The following is a 22,835-nucleotide window of genomic DNA, read 5'->3' as shown; positions in this document are numbered from 1 at the left end:
AAATTAAACTGTGAAAATTGGGTTATCTAATTTTATTAAGTTGTTTAAAATCTTGTATTAAGAATTTAATTGTTAGATATATAAATTTAAAAAACTATTTGAAGTAAAATTAAAATCATCTTTTTTCAGTTGAGATAATGTAATTTTAATAGAAAAAAAAATACAGTTCATATACTTTGACTAAGTTATATATCATGTTAGAATAGTTTTCGTTAATTAATAAAAATTAAACATAAATGTAACAATGTCTTAATTTTGTTTAACATGTTTAATTATTTCCATGTAAAAATAAAAAGAAAGCAAACTAATAAAATGTTAAAATGTTTATAACAAATTAATAATACACGTTATATTTTAATTTTTTTAATGTATACTTATAAATGAATATTTAACAATTTTTTATATATCATATGAATACTATTTCTTTATAATTATCATTTAAAAAGTTGTGAGTAAAGACATAAAGAAGAAAAAATAAAAAAATATGTTATTATTGTTTAAATGGTTAAATATATATTATTTTACCGTCATATAATTATAAATTATCTAATCTATTAGTATATTACATTAAGAAAAAAAAACTTGAGTCAATAATCCGAACCGAGAAAGTCATGGTCCTTGTATAAGAAAAAAGAAGTATAATAAACTTTAATAGTTTTTAATTGCTTCAATTATTTTTAAACGGAGTTAGTAATTAATATTTAATAATTTAATAATCTACAAATAGTTGTATGGTATTACACTAGTGTGACCCCTCTCTTTCCATTCTGCATTACTCTCTTCATCCTACATTATTATTACTTTCCATTCTTCATCTTTTTGGTCTCTGACCCTTGCTTCTTTCACACTCTTAGCAACCATGTCTTTGCTCTCAGATCTCATCTCCGAATCCCGCATGCACCGGCACCCACAAGATCATTGCTGAATACATAAAAACCAGAGACTTTCCCTTTTGCATGTGGTGGAAAACAGGATCGGTGTGGATCTGGCTTCGACATCAGAAGCAAAGCAAGGTAATCTTTTTAGTTTTAATTTTATGTTGCTTAAGTGTGAAAAGCTATCAATTTTCATCGTGATTCTTTTGATTTGTGAAAATTGACCTTAATATCTTTTTCTTTTTCAATTAAAACACAGACACTCTCTGGTCCAGTGAGCGATCCTTCAAAACTTGGAACTATCATGGTTCTAGCACTCGTCAAGCTCCTGCTGAAGATAGTGAACTCATCCTATAGTATGATCCTCATTACCCTTCTTTTTTTAAATTTAAATTTATTTCAACTTTAGATTTTAGATTTTCTTTCTTTGTTAGCTTGTCATGTGTTTGCAAGTCAGAATTTTGGAGGACTGAAAACTAGAAAACAAATATATACTTTACTTTTCTATTTACACTCCTATCCTTTCGTTGATATTTCATTTTCACAAGAAACTGATGAGTGGGGTTTGCTTTTTGTGTTGAACAAGCGAGCCCACAAACCATCTTCAAGGAATTTTCTAAAGGAGGGGAGAGAATATTCTTTGTAAGTCTCTTTTTTTTTTTTTTCATTTCTAAATAATGCTGGTTTCAATTATTGTGTCAACTTTTCATTAACCTTGTAGTTGAAAAATAAAATAAATAAAAATTGTATATTTTTTAGGTTATTTGTGATGCATACACCCCAGCTGGAGAGCCAATCCCTACAAACAAGAGACACAATGCTGCCAAGATCTTCAGTCACCCTTATGTAGCCTCTGAGGAACCATGGTATATATAATTTGCAATTTAATTTCCAGTATTTTTATTTTTAAATTTCGTTAAAAAAAATAGATGTGAAAATAAAAAATATTTATTTATTACTTTTACTATTTTTTCTTTCACAAAATTTAAAAAACAAAAAATTAGAAAATAAAAATGCAAACCAAAAATGGCCTGAAATATTAAATTCCCATGCCACTTTAGTAATATTTTCATTTTAAGTTCTTGAAATTAGAGACCAGTATACATATATTCAATAACTGAGGTGGTGGTGAATTCAGTTTGTTTGGTGTTATTCGGCTGTGTTATTCTGTTTTAATAGTGTTTTACAAAATGTGAATATTTTAATTTTGGAGTTTTATATTACGGTTTTATTTATTTTAATTTCCGAGTTTTTGTGTTTGACAAGGAAATATGTGATTGAATATTTTGTGTTCTGTCTCTTTTGTTGATATCATGGTCTTTTTGTTCTAATATTGCTCATGTATGTTCTGTTCTGCTATGTTTATACATATACTACTATTGAGAATTTACTATTATGTATTAGCTAATTATATTTAATTGCTTATGTTGTTGTTGTTGTTGTTGTTGTTTGTCGATATATGTTCTTCCAGTATCATAGTTTCTAAATCTGTTTGGCCATATCTATAAAAAATAATAATAAATAATATTATGTTCATTGATATCATTATATAAATAAGGTTCATCATTGGTTTCTCTCTAAAAAAAGGTAATCAAGGTGTTCCTCTCTGAACAGATTTAGAAATTATACTTTTTGAGGAACAAGTGTCTATACTTTATATCATTGTTGGTTGGTTCTAACTTTTTTTGTTTTTCCTCCTTTCAGGAAATTACTGCAGAATCTTTTGAGCCATCACTCTTCTTCTCACACCATATCCCTGTTCCTTCTGATGTAATTTCTATCCTCTTCTGAAATATAATCTTTTAATTGCTATCTTAACCTCTTTTAGCTGATAATTCTGCTTGTTTTTAGCTAAATTCTAACCACGTACCTATGCTTGCGAAATATTATGTTTCTTTTCTTATCATATACAAAATTCAGAAGATAGGTTTTGTTGTGTGCTTAATTAGCACTTTAATTTGTTCTGCAAATATTTGGTGACCTTTAGATGCATAGATTTCTGTAATTTGTAGTATGGTGAGTTAGAAACTTAAATTTGGTGTTAATTGTTTTTGGAACAGAGTGTGGTTTTGTTAGAGGATGAAGCGGAAGCGTGGGCATAAAAAGGGGAAGGGAAAGAGCAGTAGCAAGCATGTAGTGAGTGGTAATGAGACTTAAAATAAGAAAGAAACCTCTGCTTTGGAGGATTTTGGTACTAATAATGATAATGATGATGATAAGGATGATAACTCTGGAATGGAGGTTGACACACCTTCCTCAACTGGGACAGATCAGCAGCATTACAATGTGGCCAGCATTAATCCTGATGGCTCCATTGATAAGACTGTGGGGAAGCCACTCGAGGTTGGGTGCTTTAAGGTGAAACTCAAGACTCCAAAGATGTTGGAGTCCCATTCCCAGCACACGTCTTCAGATGCTCCTACGCATAGTGACCCCGATAAGAGTAGCCAACAACACGGCTTTGACAAACAAGGTGTCGGTGCTGATAGGAAGGAAGACAGTGCAAATTCCTTGCCTGATTTGAAATCCCCTGTTCCATCAAAGAGGGCTGCTACCGCTAGCATCAAAATTAAGTCCTCCAATAAAGGTGACTATATCTTGGATGTTTATAAGGATGTTCAATACATTTGGGACAATTGTTGTAAGTATAACAATAAAGGTGACTATATCTTGGATCTTATGAGGCGAGTGAAGAAGAATTTTATTAAGTAATGGACTGCAGCTGGGTTATATTACGAACCATCAAAAGGGACCAAGGATGAGACTTCCGTGTACCTCTCCATGATTTCTTTCTTTTGTGAAAAGGATAGGTATCAAGCATTTAGTGAGTCATTCTTGACCGCCATTTTCTTTCCGGTTTTAAATATTCTTGTGATACAATATATGAACAGGATTAGATGTGCTTGTTTATCTCTGCCATTTTGTCTCCAAACTTCTTTCACTTTTGGGGTCATGCTCAGGATGGGAGATGAGTCAATAAGTGATAGATGTTAAAACATTGAAAAGTGGAAAGTTTATAGTTTAGCTATATGGTTTTCTAAGATTTTATTTTCACAATCCTACTCAAGTAAATGAAAAGAAGATGAAGATGAATATGCTTTTTAATTTTGTGAAAGATGCTAGACCATGGTCTTTTGATAGCAATTTGAGCATATTCTTCTAATGAGCAGGAGTAGAGGATGCTGCATTATCTGGTGATGGAAAAGTAGCGAAGGGTGGTCAAGCGAAGCAGAAGTCAAAGAAACGTCATGAGTGAGTACACTCCCAACTATGATATTAGAATACTTATGTGGTACAATTGCTATTATGATTGGAAGTTGATATCCCTTAGTCTTAAATTGAATGAAATCTATTGTTAATTATGTGTTTGTGTCAGTAATACTATTTTACATAGAAATTATAGACTAATATCTTTGACTCCAGAAATTCAATACATGATTGATGGTTTAATTTTCTAAAAATGAATGGTTAATCTGAAGAATAAGAATAGAGAAGCTTTGATTACTCTAAGAAATCACATTAAGTGCAATGTAATTTCTATGAAAGGTATATATAACACAGTACATTTATAAACTTGGTTATTCCTATTTCTTCAATTCTTATAATATCATACATTATTCTGCAACAATATTGCATTGTAAATTCATATTGATAGTGATACTATATAATCCTTTATTATGTAGCTTGCAGAATTATGATCTTTTTTACACTTTTTCTAATCTTACTCTAATATTTAACCATTGTGTATCTTTCTTAACTATAGTATTATTTTACTCATGGCTCTCAGTTGTTCATCATTTGTCACTAACAAGATCTAATTTCCCTAATTAATTATCATATAGAGAATTTGCGAATTTGTCTGACCAGATTATATGTATATGTTTTGATATTTGAATAAAAGTTATTAACTAAATATGCTGATTTCTCATATATCTATCTATTCATTTATGAATTGTTAATGTCATCATTGCAAGGGTCACACACTTTTTTTTCCTTCCATTTGCATGAGGCAACATGGTAATGAAAATGATGCGTGTATCTTCAAGGAGGAAAGGCACAATGAACTAGTGTGTTATGTTGCACTTATCAATGCAAGATTTTAGTGTAATTACTTTTTTTTTCCCTACCAAGTATAGAAATACTACATTCAGTAAGGGATGAAAGGCACATTGGTGAATTTTCGTTTTACAACACCCAGACCTGTAAGATTTTCTGGTGACACATGACATTGTTCAGATAGTTCTGTTAAGATTTTGACTAAATATCTTCATGAATGCAAATTTGATTTAAGATAGGAGCATTCATATGTTATTATGATGAAGCATTCTTTTTTTTAATTCAATTTTTATGAAAAGTAATCATAAATTATTGTATCATTAAGTCCAAATTATTTATTTATTTTCGTGCATCCCACAGACTCATTCACTAGTTAAATATGAAATAATAAAAATGAGTAACAATTTGGTGGCAGGTATAGTATTGAGCAAGAGTATATTGTTATAGAAAGACATTAACGGGTGGCTTCCTTGGACCACAGGTAATCCAACTTTCTTTTCCTTTTTCTTTTTTTTTTTTCTAATCTCCTTTTTGATGAACTTTTTTAACCTTTTTTTATTTTCTTTTCTCTGAGTTTGTCTCAATTTAAGCTAGGGTTGCATCTTTTACTGCATTTTATGTTGCCTCAAATTGCTAACTCTTAGCAATTTTTTTTGTCTTTAACCCAATTGTCCACTCATGCGTGGATTGAATTTTCCTTAATTTATTTTATTAATAGTAAATACCTATGATTATGATCAAAGATTACATCACCATTCACCTACTTCATATATATTTTAATTTATTAGTGTTTATCAACCTTTTTTTTTTTTTTTTACACAATATCGAGTTCAATAAAAAAGCATTTATAATATTTAATTATTTAAAAAGCATACTTGGATAAACAATTTTGTAATTAATTCTTGATTTGATTTTTTTTAACTACTGTATAAATAATCAAAGTGTTTGATACTATGAACCAGAAGAAATCAATAAAAAATTGTTTGGTAGGAATCTCAATTCTTGAAACCACACATGAAAAGAATAATTATAATATAGGAAGCTTTTCACCTGTTCCAGTGTATTCTTTGGAATATGACTATTTCATTGTTTGTAACCAACCAGATTTTATATAAAAAAAATACAAATAGTCTAGATTTAAGAAAAAAAAATTTGTGGACATTCACAAAGAAAGTGTATGGTGGACATGCAACCGTTACATCTTTTGGTCAGTTTATTTGACTTGAAAATGTCTTTTTTATCAAAGTAGCTTCAAGCTAGTTTGAGTAGTTATATATTAAAATTGTAGCATTGGGTGAGTTAAGCTGATGATTTTGTTGTAAGATTTCTATTCTTTTATAAAAAATGAGCTTATATATTTGCTTAATAAAAAAAAGTTGCTTAATAGAAAATGATATTCTACTAGTAAGGTAAGTGTTATTAATTTGTTTTATTGAAAAAAAATAAAAAAAATAAATATGATATATTAACTGGTATTGTTACAAATATATTTTTAATTTAATTAATTGAATGTAAAATGAGTTAAAAAATATATTTTCTTTAAATGAATAGAACAATAAATAGGACAATTTTAATATTAATATAAGTTAAATTTAATTGGTCAAGTAAGTACTAAGTACCACTGTAATAATATTAACAAAAATTTGTGCAAAAACAATATTACTTATATTTTAATTTTATCGACTAAACTCATTTCAAAGTATAAGTATTAAATTTATTGTGCTAAATTTTTAAGGATAATATAGAATTTCACAATAAATTAATTTTATCTGATATTCGTTAATTAAAGAAATAAATTAATTAAAATATTTTTTAATTAATTAATTAATGATAAGTCTTAGGAAAAAAACTAATCTTATAATTCTTGTTAACTAAATTATGATATAGAATAGTGGTATGGATAGTTTTATGGGTAGGACTTGTCAAGAAATAATTTAGAAATTGACAATAGATAAGTAACAAGGGATTGATAGAAAAAATAAATAATAAATTTTGTGCATCATTATTCGTTAACATTATTGGTGAAGAATATTTATTAAGAAAATTAAAATATTAAGTTATTAATTAACATCTTTAGATGAAAGGCATCAGTAGTCAAATTAAAAAAAAAATCCTAGAATTATAGACTCCCAAATTTTGTAAAGCTATAATAAATTAATTTTTTTGTATATAAGAAATCATTTAATAAAAAAAATTAATATTAATATTAAATCTATTATCGTTAAGTTAGATTAACTAATTGCTTACACTTGTAAGTTAAGGATCCATAACTACTTATGCTACTTATAATGGATTAGTTAAAAAATTTTAGAATCATAATTATGCTAAATTAATATTCTTTTGTTTTTAAGTCTTTTCTCTTATTTTGTTTTGAGTAATTCTTGGCATATAAGCGATTAAGGCTTGTAAGCCTTATAAGTTCAATTAAAACTAACGCTCAAAACACGCTTCGAACCATTCTTCTTCCTCTTTGTCTTCTCCTTCTTCTTTTCTTTCGTTTCTTGCCTTCTCTTTCTCCTTCTTCTTCTTCTTCTTCTTGCTGCACGTTCTTCTTCCTCTTACTCTTCTTCTTCTCATTTTCTTTCGTTTCTGCACGTTTTTCTTCATCGTCTTCCTCTTCTTCTTCATTTACGTTCTTTCTCTTTGTTTTATCTTTTTTTTTTTTTCGATTTTTCATGGTGAAATCGTTTTTGAAGAAGAAGAAGCAGTAGAAGATGAGGAGGAGAAAGAGAAAGAGTTCTGAATTATGCATAAGATGTATTTTAACAAATTTTGGGTGTATTTCTTTAAATCCTTTGGGTGTATTTTCTGTAATCCTTTGGGTGTATTTCTATAATCGTTTGGGTAAATTCCTGTAACCATTTGGGTGTATTTCTGTAATCATTTTGGGTGTACTTCTGTAATCGTTTGGGTGTATTTCTGAAGTTTCATTATCTTCAAAAGGATTACAGAAATACACCCAAAGGATTACGAAAAATACACCCAAAGTATTTAAGAAATACACCCAAAATTCATTGCATAATTCAGAACTCTTTCTCTTTCTCCTCATCTTGTGCTGCTTCTTCTTCTTCAAAACGATTTTAAAGATTGATTTCAGAAACTATGAAAATCGAAAAAAAAAAAACGAAGAGGAAGAGGAAGAGGAAGAAGAACCGTTTTGAGTGTAGCGCTTTGAAAATAGGAAACGTTGAATAACGCATTAAAAGGCCTAGTAACTTGTAAGACTTGTAAGTCAAAAAGACTTATATGTGTAGCACTCCTCTTTTGTTTTATGATAAAATTTAGTTTAACATTTTCAAAAATAATGGTAATTCTTATCAAAGAAATAAATGAGCACATATGAAATTATTTGTTGTGATTTTTTAGAATCTATTTAGAATAATTATCTTTTAATTTAGATTTTAATAAGTATTATTATTAATTTTTTTTTTCATTCCTATGATAATTAAGAAAAGTAAACGAAACGAAAAGGATCTTAATATTAATAAATTAAAGATGGACAAAGGAAATATTGAATGAAAAAAATATGTCAACTTCACTATTAAGATGTATATATGTGCAATATTTTTTACTTATATTATGTGTTAGTTTTTCAAGATAACAATATTTAGTTTCACTTTTAATATATTATAAATAAGTAAATAAACAAAAGTAAAGAAACAGAAAATTTAAAAAGAATGAGAAAAAAATCATTTTTAATTATAGAGATCTATTTAACATTTATCACCAGCTTTTTTTTTCTTTTATTTCTCTTTGTTTTTCTTATTTTAAATAATATAGTAAAAGACAAATTTCAATAATATATAAGAAAGAATTAAAGAAGTCATTACATGTAAAGTAAATATGATTGTCTAAAATCTATATTTATTAAAGATAAATAATATTAATATTAAATACATTGAATAACTTAAAGAAAAAAAGTAAAATAATGTTATATATTCAAATTTTTTTGTTAACCAAGTATAATCAAATTAGTTTAATATAACAAAAATCAGTTATAGTTAGTATTATTTAATTATATGTTTCTTTTTTCGGAGGATCACATAAATTACTGGAGTGGTTGTTTCATTTGATCCCAAGCCTATCCAGGTGAAAAATGATCATCTCAAATATGAATATTTTTTTTTGAAAAAATAATACCTTAAGATTTAAGAAACAGAGAACACCATTTCCAACCCTACCGAAAAATTAAACCGATATTTTTCATGCTCCCATGTCCATTTATCTGATCTTAAAATGAATCATTTTATTGCTCTCTTTTTTCACGCAATAGAAACCAACAAAGTCTCTAATTACATGGATAGTTTTAAAGCATAATCAACAAACTTTTATTAGTTTAAAGACTCTTGAGACGAAATAATCTTTGTAGAAAAAATTAATGTATTTTATAATAAGATTTGCAGGAATCTAATTATATTATAATAAAATTTATAATATAATAAAAATAATTTTTTAAATTTGTATAAGTAATGAAAGTTTATTAAAAACTAAAATATGTTAAAAATTTATTAGAGACTAATTTAAAATATATTCTTTAAATATTTACTTTTAGGGGAGATAAAATATCAAGTTAAGAAGTCACTAGCAAGATAGGACCGCCCTTCCCTTTTATAAGAAAATCTTTCTTTGTCGTGTGAATCGTAGTCTCAACCCTATTGGTTTTGATTTTTATCTTTGGCGTTCTACTTTCAAGATTTTGTGAAGAAAAATTGAAAATAGATGATGAAATAAAAAAACAACTATTTTCACTTTTTCATTCCTAAAATTCTGAGATAACAGAAAGCTCACTATCTTTGAATGATTTAACTCCTCTTCAAGACCATTGAATCGATAATCAATGTGCTGCAGTTCAGTTACTGATTTTACATGTGGTTCTACTGTCTCAAGGGACTTGACTGCTTTCTCGAAGAAACACAACTGTTGAGGCATATCAGGAAGTAATAATAATCATTAATGCGTACTCTAAGTAATAATAAATATCCTTCATAAAGAATAGAATAGAAAAATGTTCTAAAAATAGATTATTAGCCACAGCTCCTAAAGTTGTGGATTAAAATAAACCTGCTATACCAATAATGAAAAGTTGTAAATTTGTAATTTTAACCAGCATTGATATTTACACAACTTGAAAGCATATAATATGTATGGAGCATCCTAAGTTTGTCAATCTTCTATGTCTGTATCCTAATTGTTCATGACTCCATACTCCTCATGCATTTGCATCTTAGCTAGATTAGCTAGTTGGTTTAGTTAGTTTTAGCTTAATTTCATTCATTTTCTTTGAAATAAACAAGCACTTTGATGAGTTTTATCTTCATACATTAAAGTACCAAGAGCTAGGTGAACTTTGGTCAATTTCATGCAAGTAATTTAAGAAACTTATGAATGAATTTGAATGAATGAATGTCTTGAAATTTGTTGCATGGAATGACAAAACTTTGATGCAAGTTCTTTGGTTAATGATAGGTGGAGTAGAGAGCCCTGGAGCAAAGTGAAGGCCATCAAAGGCGTTGCCAACTTCAGCCTGACTACAAAGGAGTTGCTAACTTTGGTTTTCAAGTTAGCAACGCCTTCCTCATTGCAGCATCACCACCTTCTTCATTTCAGCTATAAAGTTTCAAGTTGGCAACTTCTTCCCATTCTAAATAACAAAGGCGTTGGCAACTTGATTCTCCAAGTTAGCAAGGCCTTCTATTTTTCAAACTAACTTGGTTTCTAAGTTAGCAACTCCTTCCCTTTTTAAATAACAAAGGCGTTGGCGTCTTGATTCTCCAAGTTAGCATCGCCTTCTTTAAATCAAAACAAAGAAGGTGGAGATCAAAACATGAAGGCGTTGGCAACTTGATTTTCTAAGTTGGCAACGCCTTCCTTACGCTCTCTGCTTCAGTTCAGTGCTGCTTCTTCTATTTATTCTGTTTCTTCATCTTCGTCTTCATCAATCATCATCACTTTCTTTTTCTTCTTCTTCAACAAAGCTTTAGTTAAACAAACTGTTATTTTAATCCACCTTTTGCCTAGCTGAGGACGACCTCTTTCCAAAGCTTTTTCTTTGAGCCGGATACCTTCTACCTCCCTCCAAACTCTCTTCTTTGTGCCCAGTTACATACCTTCTTCTTTTATAGCCATAAGTTCATCGATAGAATCACGCTCTACACCGGCGGAGCCAATTTCAGTGTGGAAGCTGGTTTTGGTGGCCTCTATCGCTGTCGGGATCCACCTTGTCAATGTTGTCCAGATAGCATGGCTAATACGAATCTAATACCAAATAAATGGACTTCTTTGGTGTGGCTCGTCAGCGTCGTTTCTAACTCTGTTTTTCATCCTTTATTTAGTTATTACAGCAACACCTATAAACTCGGGTGGCGGCACCGTTCTTTTATGTTTGCTGGTGCTGTTGGCGCCACCATAGCTTTTTTGACAATTGGATTCGCCAAAGGCATTGGGTACGCCTTTGGAGACAACATCTCCAAGTATACTCAGCATCGCGCCTTCATATTTTTGGGATCGGATTATGGATCTTGGAGATTTCGATCAAACATGATCATGCCCGCTGCAGAGACTTCCTGGATGATCTTGCCAATAGAGACCAACCAAAGATCTGACTGGCATATAAGTTCTTCTCATTCTTTATGATAGTCGGAAACGAACTGGGTTACTTGGCCGCCTTATTTAGTAGATTCGATGTTATGTTAGCATTCACCGTGACAAAAGCATTTGAAAGGTTATGCGCAAATGTGAAAAGCATATCAATTTTCTCAATCCTTCTTCTACGATTATTGTCGACTGTGGCTCTGTTCTGCGTCCAGAACAAGCCAGCATTACTTGAGGAAGAGTCAAGTGAGTGGGAAGAGGAAGATGACAGATGCGCACTAGTTAAATGCTTCTGAGAAATGTTTCGGACTATGAAAAGGCTGAATAAACCCAAGTTATGCCTGATGGCGGCTGAGTTATTCAATTAGGTGGCCTTGTACGGATTCTTCTGGTACATCTTTGATTGGATGGAGACCGAGGTATTCGGTGCGAAGCATAGAGAGCTTAACTTTAGTGCAAGACCATTATATAACCCAAGCTAACGGTATGAAACTCAGCGTCTTATGCTAACTTGGATGGTTGCGGGTGTTATGTCCTTAGCTGTACAGCCCATTGGGCGAGTGCTTGGTGGCGCGAAGAACCTTTGGTCAGCTGGAAATTTTATACTTGCCGATGGCTTGGTCATAACGTTTTAGATAAGCAAGTTAGCCAAGGAAAAGCGGCGAGAGAGCAATGATTTAACACCCTTCAGCAGCATTCTAGCTTTGGTCTTCTGCTTTTTTGGAGTTATGGGCATTCCGACTGTGGTAATTAATAATATCTTTCTATTCGAATCATATATAAGATAAAAAAAATATTAGTATATGTTCTTATCTTAAATGTTTATTTATTTTGACCTCAATAAAATTAACCATTTTAGACATGTTAACCATACTCTTATTTGAATTTCAAATAACATTAAGTGTCCCACCAGCACCAGCATTCATCTACTCAAACGACAGTGGCTCAAACAAGAGTGGTGCAGGAAAAGGTATGACACTCGCTCTAAATTATACACTATAAATAATATTATACTAAAATAGGATGACATCAACTTTTAAAAAAACTAAAGTAGAATATAATTTTAGAGAATAAGCCATAACCAATAAGCAAAATATAATTCATTAATATTTAAAAAAAAAGGTTAGAAACCAATTATCTTTTAGTCAAAATCACCATATTAGAGTATTTTTTATTTTATTTTAAATTTTTGTTAATTTATATAAAAAATTATAGTAAAAAAATTGATTTGTTTTTTCATGTTAAAATTTTACAAGTTTACCTCTCAATCTTACAATTGAGGTTTCGAAGATTAGAATATATTTATGAAATATATAATTTATATATTAATTAAAGCAAGGAAATATCCTTACTTTGTGTCATTTACGTCTCTATTTGAAAATATCTTTAATACTGATATAAAAACTAATTAATAGATGTGAACAAATATATTAAACTATTTTTTTAACCACTCCTAAAAAAATTTTATTTGGAATAACTGAATTAGATAATATGTTGTATGCAAATTATAGTAACAACACTATTCCTGAAATGTAACAACCTGTTTGGAGGTGGAAACTTATCCACCTTCGTGGTAGGTGCAGTAGCGGCTGCTGTGAGCGGCATAATCGCCAGATTTTTACTGCCTTTTACGACGCAACCACTCACACTAAGAAGCGGCTAAAAAAGCAAAGACACTTCATGAAAGTATGAGTTTTGCTTCCATAGCTCAATTCTTCAGCCTATGGACTTAAGAATGGTTAACGGAATCAATCTAAAAGTCAATGTTTTTTTCTGCTGTATTCTTAAATAGTATTTAAGAACACATAAGCAGGTAAAAAGACATTGAATTTTGGATTGATATGGTTAAACATTTCTAAGTCCATAAACTAAAGAATTGAGCTGTGGAAGCAAAACTCATACTTTCATGAAGTGCCCTTACTTTTTTAGCCGCTTCTGATTGTATCTGGTTGCGTTGTAGAAGGCAGCAAAAATCTGGCAATTATGCCGCTCACGGCGGCCGCTACTGCACCTACTACGAAGGTGGGCAAGTTTCCACCTCCAAACCGGTTGTTCCATGGCAGGGTTAGTGTTGCTACTATAATCTGCATACAACATATTAGCTGATCCAGTTATTCTAAATAAAAATTTTTTAGTGGTGGTTGGAAAAATAGTTTAGTGTATTTGTCCACATAGATTAATTAGCTCTTATATCAGTGTTAAAGATATTTTCAAATAGAGAACATAACTGACACAAAGTAAGAATATTTCCTTGCTGTAATTAATATATAAGTTATATATTTTATAAATATATTCTAACATTCGAAACCTCAATTGTAAGATTGAGAGGTAAACTTGCAAATTTTAACATGGAAAAACGGATCAATTTTTTTACTATAATTTTTCATATAAATTGACAAAAATTTAAAATAAAATAAAAAATACTCTAATATAGTGGTTTTGACTAAAAGATAACTGGTTTCTTTTTTTTTCTAAAAAATATTAATGAGTCATATTTTACTTATTGGTTATGGCTTATTCTCTAAACAAATTATATTCTACTTTAGTTTTTTTCAAAAGTGGATGTCATCTTATTTTAGTATAATATTATTTGTAGTGCATAATTTAGGGTGAGTGTCATACCTTTTCCTGCACTACTCTCGTTTGAGCCACTTTCGTTTGAGTAGATGGATGCTAGTACTGGCGGGAACACTCAATGTTATCTGAAATCCAAATAAGAGTAAGGTTAATATGTCTAAAATGGTTAATTTTATTGAGGTCAAAATGAATAATCATTTAAGATAAGAACATATAGTATATGTTCTTATCTTATATGATATCTGATACGAATAGAAAGATATTAATTATCCCAACAAGAATGGCCAGAACTCCAAAAAAGCAGGAGACCAAAGCCAGAATGCCGCTGAAAGGTGTTAAATCATTGCTCTCTCGCCGCTTATCCTTGGCTAACTTGCTTATGTAAAACGTCGTGGCCAAGCCACCAGCAAGTATAAAATTTACAGTTGCCCAAAGGTTTTTCGCACAATCAAGCACTCGCCCAATGGGCTGTACAGCCAAGGACATAACACCTGCATCCATCCATCAAGTTAGCATAAAACCCTGAGTTCCATATCGGTAGCCTGGGTTATATAATGGTCTTGCACTAGAGTTAAGCTCTCTATGCTTCGCACCTAATACCTCAGTCTCCATCCAATCAAAGATGTACCAAAAAAATCCGTACAAGGCCACCCAATTGAATAACTCAGTCGCCATCAGGCATAACATGGGTTTATTCAGCCTCTTCATGGTCCGAAATATTTGTCGGAAGCATTTAACTAGTGCGCATCTGTCATCTTACTCTTCCCTCTCACTTGACTCCTCTTCAGGTAATTCGGGCTTGTTTTGGACGTAGAACACAGCCACAGCCGTCGGTAGAAGAAGGATTGAGAAAATTGATATGTTTTTCATATTTGCGCATAACCTATCACATGATTTTGTCACAGTGAATGCCAACATAACATCGAATCTACTAAATAAGGCGGCCAAATAACCCAGTTCGTTTTTTACTACCATAAAAAATGAGAAGAACTGGTATGCAGTCTGATCTTTGGTTGGTTTCTGTTGGCAAGATCATCAAGAAAGTCTCTGCAATAAACATTTGATCGAAATCTGTAAGATCCATAATCCGATCCCAAAAATGATTAAGGCGCGATGCTGAGTATACTCGGAGAGGTTGTCTCCAAAGGCGTACCCAATGTCTTTGGCGAATCCAATTATCAAAAAAGCTATGGCGCCAGCGCCCGCAAACAAAAAAGAACGGTGCCGCCACCCGAGTTTATAGGTGTTGCTGTAATAACTAAGTAAGGGATGGAAAACAGAGATAGAAACGACGCCAAGCCACACCAAAGAGGTCCATTTATCCGGTATTTCGAACTCCACATAGATTGGTATTAACCATGCTATATGGACAGCGTTGACAAGGTGGATCTCGACGGTGATGGAGGTCACCAAAACCAGCTTCCACACTGAGATTGGCTCCTCCGGTGTGGAGCCTTATTTTTTTGATAAACTCATGGCTATCAAAGAAGAAAATATGTAATTGGGCACAAAGAAGAGAGTTCAGAGGGAGGTAGAAGGTATCGGTCACAAAGAAGAAGGTATTAGAAAGTTAGCACAAAGAGAAAGTTTTGGAGGGAGGTAGTCCTCGGCTGAGCAAGAAGTGAGTTAAAATAAGAATTTGTTTAACTAAAGCTTTGGTTGATATACAGCTTCACCAAGACTATTTGGAAAGGCTTAGTTCCTCCAAGAGTGGAGCTATTTGTGTGGTTTGTTTTGATAGGCAGGGTGAATACAAAAGAAAGATTATGTCGGCTTGGGATAATTCGCTATGAGGATAATTTGTGTGTACTATGCAATAAGGAGGTGGAATCTGTTCATCACCTGTTTCTTGGATGTGAATTTACTTGGCAGGTGTGGTGCGCATGGATAGCTCATTTTGACAGACGGTGGTCCTTACCAGGTACTTTGAAGGAACATTTTCAAAGATGGACAGGAGCAACATGTCGAAAGGAGGACCGCAACAAATGGCTCATATATTTCTTTGCTGTAGTTTGGAACGTCTGGATCGAAAGGAACAGGAGGGTTTTTCAGAATAAAAGAAAAGGGGTAGAAGATATCATCCATATGTCTAGTCTTAGCTACCAGGAGTGGAGGCGTGATGACCCATTTTGTTGTTGATGGCTCTGCCGAAGATGACAAAGGGGTGTATTCTAGTTTGATAAGTTTGTGTGGTGTCGAGTTTTGTTCTTCTTTTTCGTTCTTTTTCTCGCTCCACTTTGTGTGTTGAGCTCTTTTATTTCAAAAAAAAAAAAAGAAGGTAATGAAGATGATGATGATTGATGAAAAAACAGAGTAAAAAGAAGAAGCGGCACAGAACTGAAAGAAGGCATTAATATTAAGGCGGTTGAACATAACCACCGTATTATTCTTTTATTTCAACATTTCTCTCTTATGCCTTAATGTCTCCGTTAAAAAGGGTACATTTTGGCATTTGCTATACCCGCCATTATCTCAATTTGTTTTATTATCTTTTTTAATAAAACTAAAAGAGCATATGAGAGTGAGAGGAAGTGATGTTTTTAATCATATAAGAGTGAGAGTATACGAAACCCTAACAATCGCGCCACCGTTCATCTCCACACAACAAAGCCATTGTTGCCTCCGATTGAGCTTTTGTAACTTGGTTCTTTGGTCTCGATCTGAAGTTTGCCACCGCCATAAGCGACATCGTTGTTGCTAGCCTCCGATTGTGCTTCTGCGATTTGGTTTTGCTTCTTAGTCAATTACTAATTACTAATTCAATCTACTTCATCTTCTTATTTGAATTTGTCTAATTCGATCTTCATATTATTTTGATCTGGTTTATGTCTTCAGATAATTCTTGTCATATATCCTATTTTCTCTTTCTGCCGCTGAGAAATCGGCTTGTTATAATCTCCTACAAAGCAGCCTTCATCTACATATTCGTCGGCACTGATGCCGTCATCCTTATCGCCTCTGTTGTTTCCAATTGAGCTTGGTAATTTTCTTTTAATACCTAATTTTTTTCCATTTTGGTTTGCCTAGTTAAAGTTATGTTTCCTTTGTGCTTCCTGTAATGTTCTTTTTCATTGAGACGATTTTATGTTCGAGGTAATTTTATTGTGTATGTCAAGGTTATGTTCATGCATATGAGAACCATGCATGTTTAGTAATGGTAGATTGGTAGGTAATATTAGACAATTTTAAAGGAATGAAATATTTAGCTATAGTTGTTTCAATTAGAGAGACATCGTAATTATAATTTTGAGTTTTTGATACTTTCAATTGACTAGTTGTTAGACTTCAAGGAAAAGGGCTTTTATCGAAATCAATATAATTTTGTTGATGAGTTTTAAAGATTTTACATTACGATTGGAATATTTGAGGCATTGTGAAGAAGTCATTTATCCGAATTATTGATTAATATCTCTGCACAGATATGGTTGAAAGCTGCTAAAGTTTTGGCACGGAACATACTTTTATTTCTTATTGCTTTCTATGGAAACAGATAATTCTTGAGATTATGTTTGTAGAGCAACTAGAATTACTATTGTGGCTGAAAAAGAAAATTAAGATGCATGTTTGTACTATGAGTTCAAGAGTCTGTTCTTCCTTCTTAGACAGATCTTCTCTTAAGCATAAAGTGAAAAAGGGAAGCAAAAAAATAAAATCCAACATGCATGTGAATTCTCAGGGGTTCGTATTAATCCAAGTCAGATCACATATTAACCTGATAGTTTCCTACCTGATGAGTATGACCAGTGATTGGTTCACATAAAACAATACTCTGAGCACCATTAGAAGAAATCTGAGTAAATTTTGTAGAGGCTGCCTTTCCCTTCGCAGAGTCTCTGACCTGCATTAATGAAAGAAATATTTATTCAGATTTATCATGTAAAGTAATTTCCAGACTTTTCATCCCTGAGTTTATTCATCAATAATTGAATGTATCAACTTCATTTTGAACCTCCTAAAAGTATCTAGTAACTTCTTTTTACTGAGCATTAGTTATCAATTTCATAATTGTAGCTGAATGGCTAACTTTTCATAACATGTGCATAAATAGGGAAAGTATTAACCATTAAGTGAATCAGTGGTTAGTCTTATCTCTTATGGTTAAAGTGGTACAAAATAGGGAGGAAGAGTGTTTAGCAATCCTAAATATTTGCTTATATTTTGATGCAGTTGTGACGGATGTTATGCATAAAAAAAACATGCAAAATGTTGGAACTTGCCACCAATACCCTCTGTCAGTAAGCTATAGAGACTAAGGTGCTCACCTCCAGTGTACTCCTCCTTTCCCGAGCATTATAGTCTATAGCGATCTTCTCTTATTATGATCTGTCTTTTATCTTCTTCTTTTTCAATTCTATATATGTCTAGCTAACTAGCTACATTTGATTTATTTAGTGATTGGAACTTGAGTGTTTTGCAGAGTAAATTCTTGAACCATGAGAAAGCTAAGAGAAAGATAGATACACACAAAAAAGATGGAGCAAAAGAGGTGAAAAAGAAAGCTACTTCTAATTAATAATGAATTCTTATCAAACCTATCTATATATATTTAATTTCTTGTGAGGCTGTTGGTTTAATTTTCTAGTATAATATATTATATTTCTTGTTTAATTTGAATTTTGTGAAGTTGCTGGTCATCAAGGGGAAGGAGAAAGAGGTGTGGCAGTGGCAAGCAACAAGGATCATCATCATGGTTGTGATCAACCTCATTGTAAGAGTCATGACAGAAGTACAAAGAAGATACCATTAATTGGTTTCTTGAATATAAGAAGATTTGTTTTTCTTTTCTTCTTCAAAATATTTTATCATTATTATCCGGTTAATAATGTAAGTACACACTGCCAAAAATTTATAGTCAGTCTTTAGAAATATCATCTAGCGTTCATTTTGAGTTAGAAATTTATATTGCCAAAGAAAAATAGATAAAAAAAAAAGAAAGGTGAAAATGCAATAAAGCATTTGCAGGAGGTTTAATACAATTTGCGTTTAACTTCTTGGCACAACTACTTTACTAGGATTGTTTGTCACCTTTTAGAATATTTGTTATAACTTGCGGTGGTTAAATATGTTTTTCCCCCTAAGCTTTAGTATGCAGTAAAATGATTTCACCTTCTGATTACTAGAGATGGTTTTCTCTGTGCACTTTTTTGCAGGAGTTAGATTCGAAATTGTCGCAAGGTGAAGCACAAAATGATGAGAAAAGTGGTGAAAAGAGGAAACAGCAAAAGCAGGCAGATGAAGCAGTAAAGAGTCAGCGTCGCCGAGAGAAAGAAGAAGCTGAACTGAAAAAGAAGCGTTCTATACAAAAGCAAGCCTCACTCATGGAACGTTTTCTTAAAAGAACTAAAACTGATAGTAACCCTGCATTTCAGAATGATGATGTCCCACCCAAAGAAATTGCACCTGATTTGTCTAGTAATAAGAGTGAAAGTGTGACTGACTCAGCTACTCTTTCAATGGATAGTACTTTTGCATCAAGTAGTGAAATTGTGCTTGAGAATATTCGCAAGTAAGTTTTTTCTCTTCTTTTCCTTTGGGTCTAGTCTTTAACCAAGTTGTTTGTAGGTCCCAGGAGAAAAAAATCTGACTTTGCAGGTTACACTTTTCAACATGGCGCAATTTAGGTCAGTTAATTAGGTCAAACAGAAAACAAAGATGGGGTTTACGTCAAAACCCAGGACTGAGATTTTTAAGGAACTTAAGCTGACGGGTTCTAAATCTGATGCTAATTATGATGAGTTGGGCATGGAAGGACTTGAAGACAGACCGGGAGAATGCAGTTCTGATATTGGATCATCCCCAATGAATGTTGATAGTTCACCTCCTGAGGCTAAGAAGTACTCTCGGGCAAAACAATTATTGCAGTTTGATAAAGCTCATAGACCTGCCTTTTATGGTATTTGGCCCACAAAAAGGTTAGATTATGCTCGAGTAGATTTTGGGGTTAGTGCTATGTGTACTTAAAGCCCTTTACTCGTCATCACTATTAAACCCTCATTTGTTGATTAAATTCTTGAATTTGCTTATTTGTTGAAATATGTATTTGTAGTAATGCTGTTGGACCACGCCATCCTTTAAGAAAGGACCCAATCCTGGATTATGATGTCAGCAGCGATGAGGAATGGGAAGAGGTGCATTGAATTTTTGTATTTTAAGTTGATGAAATATCAAATGGATTCCACCTGCTAACGTGCATAATTTTCCAGGAGGAACCTGGTGAAAGTCTTTCAGATTGTGACAAAGATGAAGATGAATCTCCAGAGGACTGTCCCAAATCTGATGAAGAAAGTGAAGATGGGTTTTTTGTACCTGACGGATATCTCTCAGAAGATGAGGTAGAGGCTGTGCTAGTGTTGTACTCAATTTGCATGTGTTATGTTTCGAATTCAGTGATTCCAATTTGGACCTTTTGGTATGTTCCTATATGCCTGAGCGTCATTAACTCTGTCTATTCATATGTAGGGTGCACAAGTGGACGGAATGGAAATTGACATTGAAACTGAGGGGGTTGATAGCACGCCAAGCAGCAAGGATGACAATGAAAATGAGGAGTTTTATGCATTACTTCGACATCAGTAATATTTAAACAGTTTGACAGAGCATGCTCTTCGAAAAAATCAACCGTTGATTATAACAAATTTGACTCATAACCAGGGTCTGTTATTGGATCAAAGTCTAAGTGGAACTCCTTGCTTGATTTTTCTCTTTCTATTTTTTATTATTTCTTTTTCTCAAGAATTTATAAAGAAATAAAAACATAAATTCAAGCACAAGAATTATCCTTTTTTTAAATCAAAATTTTAAATGCATGAAAACGGACATCAAATAAATACGGTATAAATCTTCTAAATTACATGTTATGAATACGTCACTATTACCGTGAATTTCATTACCCCACCCCCACACAAAAAAATGTAAACGATTGATAGTAAATACTTTTGATTGTCCTATTTTAGATTGGCATGCATGATCGATATCACATTAAAATTTCAAATTCTTAGTATTCCATCCACTCATCCTCATTTTGCTTCATTGTTAATAAGTCCTTGCTTTTTCCATCTGGACAGTGGCAAATTCAACATAACACAATAAACAACATTGAAATAAAATCCTAACAACACCCTCGTTGAAACATGAAAAATGCTAATAAATTCAGATGATTATCATGTATGAAATTAACATAATTACATAACATTGTTTACAACATCAGCATAGCATGTCATATAACAACACCCCACACAGAAAAAACAACATCTTCGCTCATTGAAACATGAAAAATCGAAACAGAGACATACCAGTAAGATCACCAGTGATGAGGACCAAGGAGGGGTTGATGAAGGAAAGTGCGGGTCCCACGAGGTCATGGAAATCGATGGCTCTGTCAGGATGGTGAACACTGAAATGGAGGTCGGAGAATTGAACCACCCAAAGCACAGAATCATAGACACCTTTTGTTTGAATCACCCTTTCTTCTGTTTTGCTTCCATTGCCAGCAGTTGTTGGAGTGTAGAAGGAGATGAAACAGAGAATAAGAAGGAGGAGGTTCATGTTCCTTCTTCGTTGAAGGTGAAATCGTGCTACCCTTCGCTGATTTTGGTTTTGATTCCGGAATTTTAATTTTTTTATTTATTTTTTTTTTACGTGGTAAAAATTGACTTTGGGCAAAGCAAGTTGATGAGGTAGTCCAAAACCCTTAATTTGGTTCATGAAAAGCAATGTGATGTAGTGAAAACAGGTTATATTCTAAATTAAGCAAAATATATTTGTATTCTTGATTAAATATTTAGATTTTATCGTGTTAATTCCAAAATATTGAATATATATATATATAATTTAAACTAATCAAATATAATTAATTAACATAATTTAGAGTAGTTTTATGATAACTATATAAATATTTGAGTAAAATGATAATTATATTCTTAGAATTTTAATCTCGAACTAATTAATCTCTTAAAAAAAGAGATCATTTAAATTATTGATAATAATAAAGAGTGAATATTAATATTATTATCCTTTTTTGTCTCAAACATCTTCTCAAGTACAGCAAGATAATTTAACATCTTAAAAGACAAATGATTTTTCAATAAATAAAAAAATTAGAGGATGTTTAAAGAGTCATATTAAAATGATCAATTATTTGTTTAATATTTAGTTATTTACATACTATTAGTTAAGGAATTTAGTTTAAGATAATGTACAATTTTCTTAAAACTGAAATAAATATGATAAAAATATACTATGATAATATATTTACTTTTGAACAGAATTATAACCAAACTATACTCTTTTTTTCCGTCATGGCAAATATACGTGTATGTTTTTGGCATAGCAATTCACTTCCTAAATTGTGTTGTCCCTTTTTGGTGTTGGTCATTTGAAGTGTATTAATTTTTTGTATGGAGAAGTCATCATTGTTGTTTCAAAATTATGCAAAACTGCCCAAGTGAAAGCCCAAATTAAGCATACTTTTCTCTAGCTTGGGGATTATATATTTAAAATTTAAATTCTAAGCCAATGAAGGCAAAAAACAAAATTAATTATTGGAGTTAATTATTAATTTAGTACTCAAAACATTCAGAGGTCGATGAAAAAATATCTAAAAAATATTATTAATAAAATAGTCTATAAATAATTTTAAAATATGATAAAAATAACAAATTTTTTATTTTAATAAATAAAATAAATGTAATATTTACGAAAATAAATATTTTTTAGAGAATTTACCGATTTAAATTT

General features: G+C 31.7%; 2 protein-coding genes, 1 long non-coding RNA gene and 1 pseudogene across 13 annotated transcripts; 2 read left to right on the top strand and 2 right to left on the bottom strand.

Annotated features, from left to right (window-relative positions):
• The first annotated feature begins 749 nt into the window (after window positions 1–749).
• Window positions 750–13,715, top strand: LOC107635183 (glutamine synthetase nodule isozyme-like). Of its 10 annotated transcripts, none has more exons than XM_088485292.1 (9): window positions 750–1,013; window positions 1,135–1,231; window positions 1,462–1,517; window positions 1,635–1,741; window positions 2,580–2,645; window positions 2,936–3,685; window positions 4,046–4,127; window positions 5,347–5,412; window positions 10,398–13,715. In XM_088485292.1, exons 1-6 carry the CDS (start codon window positions 957–959, stop codon window positions 2,949–2,951), a joined length of 399 nt encoding a protein of 132 aa, XP_088341418.1. In that variant the 5' UTR covers window positions 750–956; the 3' UTR covers window positions 2,952–3,685; window positions 4,046–4,127; window positions 5,347–5,412; window positions 10,398–13,715. The 10 variants fall into 10 exon arrangements, with proteins under 10 accessions (XP_088341418.1, XP_088341416.1, XP_088341415.1 ...); XM_088485290.1 differs by having other exon boundaries at window positions 765–1,013; window positions 1,466–1,517; window positions 2,936–3,699; XM_088485289.1 differs by having other exon boundaries at window positions 765–1,013; window positions 5,353–5,412.
• On the bottom strand, window positions 9,480–21,512 carry LOC107635182 (uncharacterized). The gene is made up of 3 exons (XR_015881092.1): window positions 21,392–21,512; window positions 17,827–17,937; window positions 9,480–9,848 (listed from the first exon to the last, which is right to left on the bottom strand). It is a non-coding gene; the product is annotated as an uncharacterized LOC107635182 (long non-coding RNA).
• LOC148569430 (sucrose transport protein SUC1-like) lies at window positions 13,448–16,788 on the bottom strand (annotated as a pseudogene).
• Window positions 13,848–20,793, top strand: LOC107635180 (chromatin assembly factor 1 subunit FAS1). Of its 2 annotated transcripts, none has more exons than XM_088485282.1 (9): window positions 13,848–17,079; window positions 18,267–18,353; window positions 18,517–18,585; window positions 18,724–18,807; window positions 19,250–19,605; window positions 19,692–20,011; window positions 20,146–20,227; window positions 20,303–20,431; window positions 20,559–20,793. In XM_088485282.1, exons 6-9 carry the CDS (start codon window positions 19,752–19,754, stop codon window positions 20,673–20,675), a joined length of 588 nt encoding a protein of 195 aa, XP_088341408.1. In that variant the 5' UTR covers window positions 13,848–17,079; window positions 18,267–18,353; window positions 18,517–18,585; window positions 18,724–18,807; window positions 19,250–19,605; window positions 19,692–19,751; the 3' UTR covers window positions 20,676–20,793. The 2 variants fall into 2 exon arrangements, with proteins under 2 accessions (XP_088341408.1, XP_088341407.1); XM_088485281.1 differs by having other exon boundaries at window positions 13,849–17,079; window positions 19,721–20,011.
• Window positions 21,513–22,835: the final 1,323 nt, after the last annotated feature.

The sequence above is a fragment of the Arachis ipaensis genome, chromosome B4 (genome assembly GCF_059453495.1).
Source record: "Arachis ipaensis isolate K30076 ecotype BB chromosome B4, ASM5945349v1, whole genome shotgun sequence".
NCBI classification, from domain to species: Eukaryota; Viridiplantae; Streptophyta; class Magnoliopsida; order Fabales; family Fabaceae; genus Arachis; species Arachis ipaensis.
This window is presented reverse-complemented; position numbering and strand designations above follow the sequence as displayed.

Excerpts from the sequence above, each read along its gene's own strand:
- LOC107635183 (XM_088485291.1), top strand. The coding sequence starts at position 3,111 with ATGGAGGTTGACACACCTTCCTCAACTGGGACAGATCAGCAGCATTAC.
- LOC107635180 (XM_088485282.1), top strand. The coding sequence starts at position 19,752 with ATGGGGTTTACGTCAAAACCCAGGACTGAGATTTTTAAGGAACTTAAG. Across the intron at positions 20,228-20,302 it reads GCGATGAGGAATGGGAAGAG|GAGGAACCTGGTGAAAGTCT; the intron begins GTGCATTGAATT and ends ATAATTTTCCAG. Across the intron at positions 20,432-20,558 it reads GATATCTCTCAGAAGATGAG|GGTGCACAAGTGGACGGAAT; the intron begins GTAGAGGCTGTG and ends ATTCATATGTAG.